The sequence below is a fragment of the Theropithecus gelada genome, chromosome 6, assembly GCF_003255815.1.
Source record: "Theropithecus gelada isolate Dixy chromosome 6, Tgel_1.0, whole genome shotgun sequence".
Lineage (NCBI taxonomy): Eukaryota > Metazoa > Chordata > Mammalia > Primates > Cercopithecidae > Theropithecus > Theropithecus gelada.
In genome coordinates, this window is record NC_037673.1 from 66,959,202 (window position 1) to 66,971,917 (window position 12,716).

The 12,716-nt window shown below is 41.7% G+C and overlaps 1 protein-coding gene and 2 pseudogenes across 1 annotated transcript in view; 1 reads left to right on the plus strand and 2 right to left on the minus strand.

Annotated features, from left to right (window-relative positions):
• The window catches only part of BDP1 (B double prime 1, subunit of RNA polymerase III transcription initiation factor IIIB), a 115,432-nt gene that overhangs the window by 17,138 nt on the left and 85,578 nt on the right, over positions 1–12,716 (plus strand). Inside the window, exon 8 of the mRNA XM_025388922.1 lies at positions 12,364–12,418. Within this exon, the coding sequence (XP_025244707.1) occupies positions 12,364–12,418 (55 nt within the window). The remainder of the gene's footprint in view (positions 1–12,363; positions 12,419–12,716) is intronic.
• LOC112627225 lies at positions 2,142–2,227 on the minus strand (annotated as a pseudogene).
• LOC112626133 lies at positions 4,184–11,438 on the minus strand (annotated as a pseudogene).

Sequence of the window (12,716 nt, forward strand, 5' to 3'; positions counted from 1 at the left end):
GCTCTGTCACCCAGGCTGGAGTGCAGTGGCGGATCTCAGCTCACTGCAAGCTCTGCCTCCTAGGTTCATGCCATTCTCCTGCCTCAGCCTCCCAAGTAGCTGGAACTACAGGCGCCCACCACCACGCCCGGCTAATTTTTTTGTACTTTTAGTAGAGATGGGGTTTCACCGTGTTAGCCAGGATGGTCTCCATCTCCTGACCTCATGATACGCCGACCTCGGCCTCCCAGAGTGCTGGGATTACAGTCATGAGCCACCGTGCCCAGCCTGTACATTTCCTTTTAAGCATCACTAGAGCTGTGTCCCACAAATTTTGATTTTTTCTTTTTTTTTTTTTTTTTTGAGACAGTCTTGCTCTGTTGCCCAGGCTGGAGTGCAATGGCATGATCTTGGCTGACTGCAAACTCCACCTCCCAGGCTCAAGCAATCCTCCTGCCTTAGCCTCCCAAGAATTTGGGACTGTAGGTGTGCACCACTATGCTCAGCTAACTTTTGCATTTTTTTGTACAGATGAGTTTTCACCAGGTTGCTCAGGCAAGTTTCTGACTTCTGAGCTTGGCCAGGCATGGTGACTCATGCCTGTAATCCCAGCACTTTGGGAGGCTGTGGTGAGTGGGTCACTTGAGGTCAGGAGTCCAAGACCAGCCTGGCCAACATGATGAAACCCCGCTTCTACTAAAATATAAAAATTAGTCAGGTGTGGTGGCAAGCTCTTGTAGTCCTAGCTACTCGGGAGGCTGAGGCAAGAGAATTGCTTGAACCTGGGAGGGAGAGATTGCAGTGAGCCGAAATTGCATTACTGCACTCCAGCATAGGTGACAGAGCAAGACTCTGTCTCAAAAAAAAAAAAAAACAAAAAAAAAAACTCCTGAGCTCAAGGCAGATCCTCCTGCCTCGGACTCCCGAAGTGCTGGTATTGTAGGCATGAGCCACTGTGCCTGGCCCGATGTTGTTACTATTCAATTAAAAATATTTTCTAGTTTCCCCTTTGATTTCTTCCTTTACTTTTCAGTTATTTAAAAGTTGGTTGCTTAATTTCTAAGCATCTGGGACATACTTTTTTTTTTATTTTTTGAGACAGAGCCTGGCTCTGTTTCCCAGACTGGAGTGCCATGGTGTGACCTTGGCTCACTGCAACCTTTGCCTTCTTGCCACAAACCATCCTCCCACCTTATCCTCCTAAGTAGCTGGGACTATAGGTGTGTGCCACCAAGTCCAGCTAATTTTTTTTTTTTTTTTTGTAGAGATGAGGTTTTGCTACGTTGCACAGGCTGGTCTTGACCTTCTGGGCTCAAGTGATCTGCCTGCCTTGGCTTCCCAGAGTGCTGAGATTACAGACATGAGCCACTGTGCTGGGCCTAAATGTCTTTTTGTTTCCTAACCTAATTTTATTGTGTATGTTGATATAATTTGTAATTTAATATTTTTAAAATATATTGATTTATTTTAAAATTTAGCATGTTAAAAAATGAAATTTAGCATATTTCCATCTTGGTTTGTGTTTCTGGTGTACTTGAAGTTAATGTGTATTCTGCAGTTGTTGGGTGTGGTGGTATCTAGTTCTGTCAGTTACTAAGAGAGGAATTAAAATCTCCAACCATGACTATGGATGTATTTCTGTTTAGATCTATCAGTTTTTACTTTGTGTATGTTAAAGTTGGTTTGTTGGATGTTGACATTTAGCATGCTGATGAATTTATTCTTTTACCATTAGGAAATGTTTATTTTTGTTTATTTAGAGACTGGGGTCTCACTATGTTGCCCAGACTGGAGTGCAGTGGCTATTTATAGGGATGATTGCAGCCTCAATCTCTTGGGCTCAGAAGATCCTCCTGCTTCAGCCTCCTGAATAGCTGGCACTACAAATGTGTGTCACAGTGCCGGGCTCCTGCATGGTTGTATTTTTTAAAATTATTGTTACAGAGATGGAGTCTCACTTTGTTGCTCAGGTTGATCTCAAACTCTTGGGCTCAAGCAGTCCTCTCACCTCGGGTTCCCAAAGTGTTGGGATTACAGGTGGGAGCCATCCTGACTGGTCCATGATTTTTTAAAATTATTTCTTTAACCTGTGTCTTCACATTGTAAGTACACATTTTATAGACTACATAGTTGGGTCATGCAGGTTTTTTGTTTTGTTTTGTTTATTTTTTTGTTTTAACCTTGTCAAGGGGCCAGGCTAATCTTGTCTGTATTGTTCCAATTTTAGTATATGTCCTACTGAATGGAGCATAGGTCATACTTTTTTATCTAATCTGAAATCCTCTGCCCTTTTTTTTTCCCCAGGAAGAACTATGTAAATTTTCTAGTAAACATTCTTAGAAAAGCATTACTTTACTGTATATCTCACTGATTTATAAGAAATAACATCAGCCTTAGAAAAACTAGGAAAAAAGATACAGATAATTAAACTTACATGAAAATGGAAAATTATAACAAAAGACTGAGCTTTATACATTTAGTTAAATTAATGAGATTATAATTTAAAAACTGCATCTGAAAACAAACTTCATTTAATCAACAGCAGTGTTTTATGACTCAAATATACTGAATTTTTTTTAAAAGAAGGAAACCCACTTTGAAACCATGTTTATTTTAAAAATAGACCTGGGTCAGATGCAGTGGCTCACGACTGTAATCCCAGCCCTTTGGGAGGGTGAGGTGGGTGGATCACTTGAGGTTGGAAGTTTGAGACCAGCCTGGCCAACATGATAAAACCCCGTCTCTACTAAAAATATGAAAATTAGCTGGGCGTGATGGCTTGTGCCTGTAATCCCAGCTTTTTGAGAGGCTGAGGCATGAGAATCACTTGAACGTGGGAGGCGGAGATTGCAGTGAACTGAAATAGTGCCTGGGCACCAGAGCGACACCCTGTCTCCAAAAAAAAAAAAAAAAAAAAAAAAAAAGGTTAGGCCTGTATTCAGCTTAGATTTTTCCTCCTAGGCTCTGATCATATTTATTTTATTTTGATTTGGGAAGAAAATACTGTTTCTGATGGTACAAAAGGCAAAATTTAAAAGTTTTGTGTGTGTGTTTTTTTTAATCCCAGTATGGAATTTTTTCCTTTTCTTTTTTCTCTTCTCTCTCCTCTTCTCTTCTCTTTCTTTCCTTTCTTTTTGGAAGTCTTGTTCTTTTTCTCAGCCTAGAGTGCAGTTGCGTGATCTTGTCTCACTGCAACCTCTGTCTCCTGGGTTCAAGTGATTCTCCTGCCTCAGCCTCCTGAGTAGCTGGGATTACAGGTGCCTGCCACCATGCCTGGCTAATTTTTGCATTTTTAGTAGAGACGAGGTTTCACCATGTTGGCCAGGATGGTCTAAAATTCTTGACCTCAAGTGACCCACCCGGCTTGGCCTCCCAAAGTGCTGGGATTACAGGCATGAGCCACCATGCCTGGCCCCCACTATAAAATTTTGAGAATTATTAATTATTACTGATTAAGGTTATTAAATGCATAACACTAATTACTTGCCAGCTGTTGGTAGTCTTTTTCTTCTCTAGTTCATCCAGGGAACTCTTAAATTACATCTTCAGCGGAATAATCCTTAAATGTACTTTAATTTTTTTTGAGACAGGGCCTCGCTCTGTTACACAGCGTGAAGTACATGGGCATGATTACGACTTACTGCAGCCTCTTATCTCCTGGGCTCAAATGATCTTCCCACCTCAGCTTCCTAGGTAGCTGGGACTACAGCACATGCCACTATGCTCAGCTAATTAAAATTTTTTTTTTTTGTAGAGACTAAGTCTCACTATATTGCCCAGGCTGGTTTTGATCTCCTTAACTCAAGTGATCCTCTTGCCTCGCCCTCCCAAAGTGTTGGGATTACAGGCATGAGCCACTGTGCCTGGCCCTTCAGTGTACTTCATAAGCAAAATGGGAGCTTTTGTTTGGATATTACTGTTCCTAATTTTATTCTGAAACTCTGTTTTACTCCAGGCCATAAATAACGTATTAACTTTGTAATGCACAGTTGTATCCAATTCAGCAAAACAGTAGTTCATCATCAGGCTGTATTCACCCAGAGGTTAGGAAAACCAGGATTGGTCACACCTTTTAAAACAAATCTATCTCATATTATTTGCCAATGTATAGTTTCAGCCTAAATTCTGACAATGAAATTATATGGACTTGTATCTGTGAGATGAGATATCATCTTGATTTTCAAAAGCAGCCAAAGGGAGTTCCTCACAGCTTACCTTTGCCTGGCTGAAGCTGAAAACTTTGTAACTTCATATTGCCAGTGATTTTCCCTTTGCCTTGAAAGAAGGTGAACTGAGGATTCATTTTACCAGTTCAATCACTAAAGCAAGTAAGTCTTAGTCAGTATTTGTGATTGTGTGGTCAGCTTTCTCATCTGAGTTGGAAAGCACTGATCCTTTGCTGTTCTTTACATCCACCGCTAGGTGGCTTCTTTACCCCCTAGGCCATGCGTTCTTCACCTTCAAGGCAAAAATACCACCGATTTTCTTCACAATCTGTCTGCTTTCCTCTTCAGGCTTCCTCTAAATCTGTTTTTTTTTTTTTTTTTTTTTTTGAGACGGAGTCTCGCTCTGTAGCCCAGGCTGGAGTGCAGTGGCCGGATCTCAGCTCACTGCAAGCTCCGCCTCCCGGGTTCACGCCATTCTCCTGCCTCAGCCTCCCGAGTAGCTGGGACTACAGGCGCCCGCCACTTCGCCCGGCTAGTTTTTTGTATTTCTTAGTAGAGACGGGGTTTCACCGTGTTAGCCAGGATGGTCTCGATCTCCTGACCTCGTGATCCGCCCGTCTCGGCCTCCCAAAGTGCTGGGATTACAGGCTTGAGCCACCGCGCCCGGCCCTAAATCTGTTTAAACACAAGATTTGCCTTAAATCCATTCCCTGTAAAGCTGGTTGGAGCAGCCTCAATTTAATGAGTTCTAAAAGAACTGGCAGCTTTGAGAAAGCACATCTTCAAAGTGTTAAAACCCCAGCTTCTCTAAGGCCTAAATTATGCTGCACAGCTACCTTTGCACCAGGAGCTTGCCTCTTTCCAGCTTCCTTTCTCAGCTGCTAGCAAAGTTCAGCACACTGAACCAGCTGTTTATTGGTTTATTATAAAGGATATTGTAAGGGATACAGATGAAGGATTCAGAGTAAGGTCTGGAAGGGTCTTGAATGCAGGCACTTCTGTCCTGGAGGAGTTGGGGTGCACTGACCTCCCAGCACCTGGTTGCATTCACCAACCATGAAGCTCCTGAAAATCTCAGCCTTTTATTTGCTTGTTTTTTCAGTAGCCCCAAAGAATATGGCCAGCTTTGCCTTTTTTTCCTTTTTTTTTTTTTTTTAGACAGAGTCTCGCTCTGTCATCCAGACTGGAGTACAGTGATGTGATCTCAGTTCACTGCATCCTCTGCCTCCCAGGTTCAAGCCATTCTCCTGCTTCAGCCTCCTGAGTAGCTTGGAATTACAGGCGCGTGCCAGCACGCCCAGTTAATTTTTTTTTTTAAGTAGAGATGGAGTTTTGCTATGTTGGCCAGGCTCGTCTTGAACTTCCTTACTTCAAGTGGTCTGCCTACCTCAGCCTCCCAAAGTGCTGGGATTATAGGCGTGAGCCACTGCACCCAGTCTCTCTTCCCTTTCGTTTCCTTTTTTTTTTTTTTTTTTTTTTTTTTTGAGACAGGGTCTTTGTTGCCCAGGCTGGAGTGCAGTGGTGTAACCATGGCTCACTGCAGCCATGGCCTCTTGGACTCAAGCAATCCTCCTGCCTCAGCCTCCTGGACCACAGGTGTGCGCTACCGTGCTTGACTAAATTTTTTATTTTTTGTAGATAAGAGATCTTACTATGTTGCCCAGGCTTGTCTCAAATTCCTGGGTTCAAGCAATCCTCCTGCTTCAGCCTCTCAAAGTGCTGGCATTACAGGCATGAGACACTGCACTTAGCCCTATATATCTTTAAATTCACCTTACAATGAACTTATAATAGTTTAATGAGGCAGCTGGTCCAAGTGCACTGGTGTTTACAACTAAATGATCACAACTGATTACAGATTTGTTTCTTTTTTAATATTAAATTTTTTAAAAAACCAACTGACCCATGTTCAGACAAACTTCTTCTTTTCGGGTTTTTTTTTTTTTTTTTGATACAGGGTCTCACTCTCTGTTGGCCAGGCTGGAGTGCAGTGGCATGATTGTGGCTACCTGCAGCTTCAACCTCCTGAGCTTAAGTAATCCTTCCATCTCAGCATCCCAAGTGCCCAAGTACAGGCACGTGTCACTATGCCCACCCAATTTTTGTATTTTTTTTGTAGAGATGGGGTTTTGCTATGTTGCCCAGGCTGGTCTCAAACTCCTGGGCTCAAGCAGTCTGCTGCCTTGGCCTCCCAGAGTGCAGGGATTGCAGGCTGAGCCACCATACCTGGCCCAGATAAATTTCTTTTACCCTACTCTACTTCTACTGCTTTACTTGACTAGCCTTAAAAACAAAAACAAATAGCTGGGTGCGGTGGCTCATGCCTGTAATCCCAGCACTTTGGGAGGCTGAGGCAGGCAGATCACCTGAGGTTGGGAGTTCAAGACCAGGCTGACCAACGTGGAGAAACCCTGTCTCTACTGAAAATACAAAATTAGCCAGGCCTGGTGGCACATGCCTGTAATCCCAGCTACTCGGGAGGCTGAGGCAGGAGAATCGGTTGAACCTTGGAGGTGGAGGTTGCGATGGCTGAAATCATGCTATTGGACTCCAGCCTGGGTAACAAGAGAGAAACTCTGTCTCAAAAACAAAAACAAACTAACAAAAAAGCAGTTTTCCTTCTCTGTATATAGATATATATGAGTCTTTTGTCTTTTAAGGAAATTGAGTAGAAAAACTAGTTTTTAACATTTAACTATATATTTACCATTTTTTGTGTTTTCATTTCTTCCTGTAGGTCTGAATGACAGGTCTACTGTTGAAAAATTTTCTGAGCTTTCATTTGTCTGAATGTTTTTATTTCAACCTTATTTTTGAATGATGTATTTTGCTGGTTTGACAGTTTTTTTTTTTTTTTTTTTGGTCTTTTCAAGATGTCATTCTGTTGTCTCCTGGCTTTCAGTGTTTCTGATGAAAAGTCGACAGTAATCATATCATTCTTGCCCCTGTATATGATTAATTGTATTTCTCTGGCTGTTTTCAGGATTTCTTTCTTTCTTTTTTTTTTTTTTTTTTTTTTTTAGTATTCAGCTGTATGATGATGATATGCCTAGCTTTAGTTTTGAGTTTGCTGAGCTTCTTGCATCTTTCCCTGTATTTGGGAAATTTTAAATTACTTCTTTTAATAGTTTCTCTGTTTAATTCTCTCGTTCTGGAACTCCACTAACATAGTTTACTCCAGGTGACATTCTATAGGTTACCAAAGCTCTGACCACCTTTTCCCAATCTTTTTTCCTTCATTTCAGTGTTGATAGTTTCTATTGTCGTAGCATCAAGTTCACTGACCCTGTCTTTTATCTTCAGTCTGCTGTTAAGCCCATTTAGTGAATATTTTGTTTCTGATACTGTATTTCTTATTTCTGTAATTTCTACCTGGTTTTGTTTTGTTTTGTTTTATTTTATTTTATTTTTTGAGATGGAGTCTCGCTCTGTCTCCCAGGCTAGAGTACAGTGGCGTGATCTCAGCTCACTGCGAGCTCTGCCTCTTGGGTTTACACCATTCTCCTGCCTCAACCTCCTGAGTAGCTGGGACTACAGGTGCCCACCACCACGCCCGGCTAATTTTTTTTTTTTTTTTAAATGGAGATGGGGTTTCACCGTGTTAGCCAGGATGATCTTGATCTCCTGACCTTATGATCCACCTGCCTCGGCCTCCCAAAATGCTGAAATTACAGGTGTGAGCCACCACGCCTGGCCGCCTCCGGTTATTTTTTATAGTTTCTATTCCTCTGCTGAGATTTCCCCATCTGTTCACTGTACTTTCCTCTAAATCCTCAAACATCTGTATAATTAATGGATCCTTTAACTTTTTTGTCTGTTCATTCTAATATCTAGATCACATTGAGATCTGTTAATTTTTTTCTTTTTTTTTTTGTGAGTCTGCTTGCCAGGGAATGGGATCGTTCTCTTGTGACTTTTTCTTTTCTTTTCCTGACTATCACATTTTCCTATCTTTTCTCATGTCATGTGGGTTTTAACAAACAATTAATTTTTTGGTCTCTGTCATGGGTTTGTTTGTTTGTTTGTTTTTGTTTGAGACAGAGTCTCGCTGTGTCGCCCAGTCTGGAGTACGGTGGCACGATCATGGCTCACTGCAACCTCCGCCACCCAGGTTCAAGCGATTCTCCTGCCTGAGCCTCCTGAGTAGCTGGGACTACAGGTGTGCACCACTATGACTGGCTAATTTTTTATTTTTTTTTGAGACAGAGTCTCACTCTGTCGTCAGGCTGGAGTGCAGTGGCGCTATCTCAACTCACTGCAACCTGTCTCCTGGGTTCAGGTGATTCTCCTGCCTCAGCCTCCTGAGTAGCTGGGACTACAGGCATGTGCCACCATGCCCAGCTAATTTTTTTTTTTTTTTTTTGTATTTTTAGTAGAGACGGGGTTTTACCATATTGGCCAGGATGGTCTCAATCTCTTGACCTTGTGACCCACCTGCCTTGGCCTCCCAAAGTGCTGGGATTACAGGTGTGAGCCACTGTGCCTACCTTAATTTTTGTATTTTTAGTAGAGATGGGGTTTCATCATGTTGGCCAGGCTGGTCTCGAACTCCTGACCTCAAGTGATCCACCTACCTTGGCCTCCTAAAGTGCTGGGATTATAGGCGTGAGCCATCATACCCCACCATGTTTTTTTTTTTTTTTTTTTGAAATGGAATCTCCCTCTGTTGCCTAGGCTGGAGTTCAGTAGCACGATCTCAGCTCACTGTAACGTCTGCCTGCTGGGTTCAGGTGATTTTTCTGCCTCAGCCTCCCAAGTTGGGATTACAGGTGCACACCACCATGCCTGACTAATTTTTGTATTTTTAGCAGAGATATGGTTTCACCATGTTGGCTAGGCTGGTCTCGAACTTCTGACCTCAAGTGATCCTTGACCTCCTGACCTCAAGTGACCTCAGCCTCCCAAAGTGCCAGGATTATAAGGAGTGAACCACCATGCCCGGCCAGCCATGAGTTTTTTTTTTTTGAAATTGCATACTAGGCCGGGCACGGTTGCTCATGCCTGTAATGCCAGCACTTTGGGAGGCCAAGGCAGTCGGATCACGAGGTCGGCAGATTGAGACCATCCTGGCTAACACGGAAACCCCATCCCTACTAAAAATATAAGAAATTAGCTGGGTGTGGTGGCATGCGCCTGTAGTCCCAGCTACTCGGGAGGCTGAGGCAGGAGAATGGCATGAACCCGGGAGGTGGAGGTTGTAGTGAGCTGAGATTGCGCCACTGCACTCCGGCCTGGGAGACAGAGCAAGACTCTGTCTCAAAAAAAAAAAAAAAAAGGAAATTACATACCAGACATTATGAACGATGTGTTGTATAGTGTCTGGATTATGTTTTTTCTTTTGTTTTAAAGAGCACTGGGGCCAGGTGTGGTGGTTCACACCTCTCATCCCAGTACTTTGGGAGGCTGAGACGAGAGGATCGCTTGAGCCCAGAAGTTCAAAACCAGACTGAGCAACATGGCAAGATTCTATCTCTACAAAAACAAAACAAAACAAAAAAACACGCCAGGCGTGGTGGCACACGCAATTCAGAAGGCTGAGGCAAGAGGATTGCTTGAGCTTGGGAGGTCAAGGCTGAAGTGAGCTGTGATCACACCACTGCACTCCAGTCTGGAAGACAGCAAGACTGTTTCAATAAACAAAACAAAATAAAAAATAGTGTTGACTTTTGTTCAGGAAAGTCGTTAATTTACTGCTGACCTCTTTGTTCCTGTTAAGGCTTGGCTTAAAGCTTTGTTGAGGCAGATCTAGACTGGTCTTTAATCTAGGACATCCTTTCTCCAATGGGATTTCTCATCTGATTTATAGAAAATAATTTTAGTTACTATTATATTATTTTCTTCTTTTTCCAGAACAGTCTCATGGTAGGCATGAGTTACTATTTTCCAAGTTCTCTAAGGATGGTTATACTAATACTATACTGTAAATAGATAAATGAGAGAAGGGAATGCATTGCATACAGTAGCTGCTTTAATGCATTAGTACTTAATTCTCATGCTACATCCCTGGTAGAGAAAGGCTACTCTAGGGTATCGTCTGTATCTCTAATGATGACCTTTCTGGTGTCTGAGGTGAATGTATTTGGGTGTTAGTGAAGTCTTTCCATTAGGATGCACCTGAACTCTATTGTTGTATGGTGTTTTGTGACTTTTAGGGTCTTCCTTCTGCCCTCATCCCTTTAGCAGCTGTTCTCTTTTAGGCCTTATATTCTGGACATATGCAACCCATACTTAGGCCAAGGTACCATGGAGTACTTCCACCCAGGCTTGTGAGGTGCCCCTCTACACAGTTCCTTTTTAGAACTATGCTCCTAAAGATTCCCTACTTCTGCAGCCTTAGTTGGATTGCTGTACCCTGTTTGGCCTTCACCTCCCTTTCCTTGGTTGGAAAATTGAGCTCAGGCAGAGAGCCAAGGTAAACATGGGCACATCTTGTCTGTTTTTCTTCTCTCCATGATTGTATTCTTGCTCTGACTATTGTCCTTTGCTTGAAAATAATTGATGTATATATTTTGTCAGTGTTAAAAGTCATTCGTGGTGGAGTTGGATATTATCCATAATGAGTTACTTTGTCAGGGCTGGTAGTGGAAATTATGGGATTTGTTTTGTGATCATGGAATTTGACCTGTTACTGGTTCTTACCTATGAAATCAATAACTAGTTTCAATACATTCTTCGAGAAAGTTTTAAATTGTTTTGAATTATATTACCAATTAAGTAAAATATGAGGTAGCACTGTTTTAGAATTAAATGCCTGAAACCTATTGATGTTTCTTTTAGGACATTTAATTTAATGTTTATAGCCAGTCACTTTTTGTGGAGGTAACATTTGTTAACTTTTGAGGAAATGTTTAAATAACAGTATGATCTTTTAAGGTAGAAATAAGATTATCTTTGAAAACTTCTGTATTGGTAATAAGTTTTGTGAAGAAAAATAAAGAAAAGAATGGGAAAGAAGGGCAACCTGTACAGTAAAAGATGTTAATGTCATATCAGGTTTTAAAAATGTGGGTAAGGCTAAACTATAGCATCTAAGAGTACACACTTGGGTCATAAGCAATAAGGAAATACAAGAAAGTGATTGCTTTACAGGTCATATTAGTGGTTAAGTTCTTTTGAAGGGAGGAAGGGGGCATGAAGTACTTCCTTTGTTTTATGTGGTATTCTCTCTCTTTTTTTTTTTCAATAAAAAACTTTATTTTTTTGCTTTTAGTAAAAACTTGTAGATCATTGACGTATAGATGGAAAACATTGGCTAACTGTTTCCTCTCCTACGATGTGTGTATGATCAGACATCTTCAGACACAAACTTATGCCCTCAGTCTTCCTAATGACCTTAGGATGGATTGAGCCTTAAGCCTTAAACATCTCCCTCTTTTTTTTTTTTTTTGGAGACGGAGTCTCGCTCTGTAGCCCAGGCTGGAGTGCAGTGGCCGGATCTCAGCTCACTGCAAGCTCCGCCTCCCGGGTTCACGCCATTCTCCGGCCTCAGCCTCCCGAGTAGCTGGGACCACAGGCGCCCGCCACCTCGCCCGGCTAGTTTTTTGTATTTCTTAGTAGAGACTAGGTTTCACCGTGTTAGCCAGGATGGTCTCGATCTCCTGACCTCGTGATCCGCCCGTCTCGGCCTCCCAAAGTGCTGGGATTACAGGCTTGAGCCACCGCGCCCGGCCAAACATCTCCCTCTTAATGGAAGTAATCTGGTAGTAAACTGAGGACAGGGATTTTTGGGGCTGAGAAAAACGTGATGAAATGTGCCTTAATATATAGAAGGTTGTCAAGATAAACTTGGCCTGCTTCAAAATTTCACTTGTTTCTCTATAGTCTTCTCTCCATGCCACTTGAAATATATTAGAACGATGATGTCAGAGGCTTAACCTGATACGAATACTTAATTTTTTAAAAGTTAATACCAGTTACCTTAATCATAGGTTTGATCTGCTTCTGTGTATGTTGACTTTATGTCTCTGTCCTTTGTAAATCCAGCTTTCATTGCTGATTCATGCTATTGGTAATGAGAATCAAGAAGCTCAGTAAAAATCTTTCATCCTTATTTTTAAAAAGCCAAAGGTTTAAGTAACTTGCCTATTGGCAAAGACATATTAAGTAGAGAACAGTATGTTATTCCTAAGAGTTTCATTTTAATGCTTACTGCATTTAAGAAAAAAAAGCTTGTTTTATGGGAGAAAATTACCATAGGGTTTTTTGTTGTTGTTAACAGAATAAATTTAAACGTGAAGAGAAAACAAACGGATGGAGAATAGACAAAGCATTCCGTAAGTATTAAGACCTCTTTTACAAAGTATTACTTGGAGAGCCTAAAAAATGACCAGTCTTTTGTCTTTGGCTCCAGTGTGTTTTAGATTTGTTTTCTTCCTGTATTGGCATAAGAGGAAGAAGTCTGAAATTTTTCTGTTTAGCAGTGTGAGTCTGGTACTTGCTACAAATATATAGGCAGGAGATTATCCAGAATATCTAGGTGCAGGTAAACAGTTCTAAGTCCAAGAAGTTATGGAGGGATTGATGCTACCACTTCTAAGTGTTATTTATTCTGAAGGAACTGTATTGGAGGAG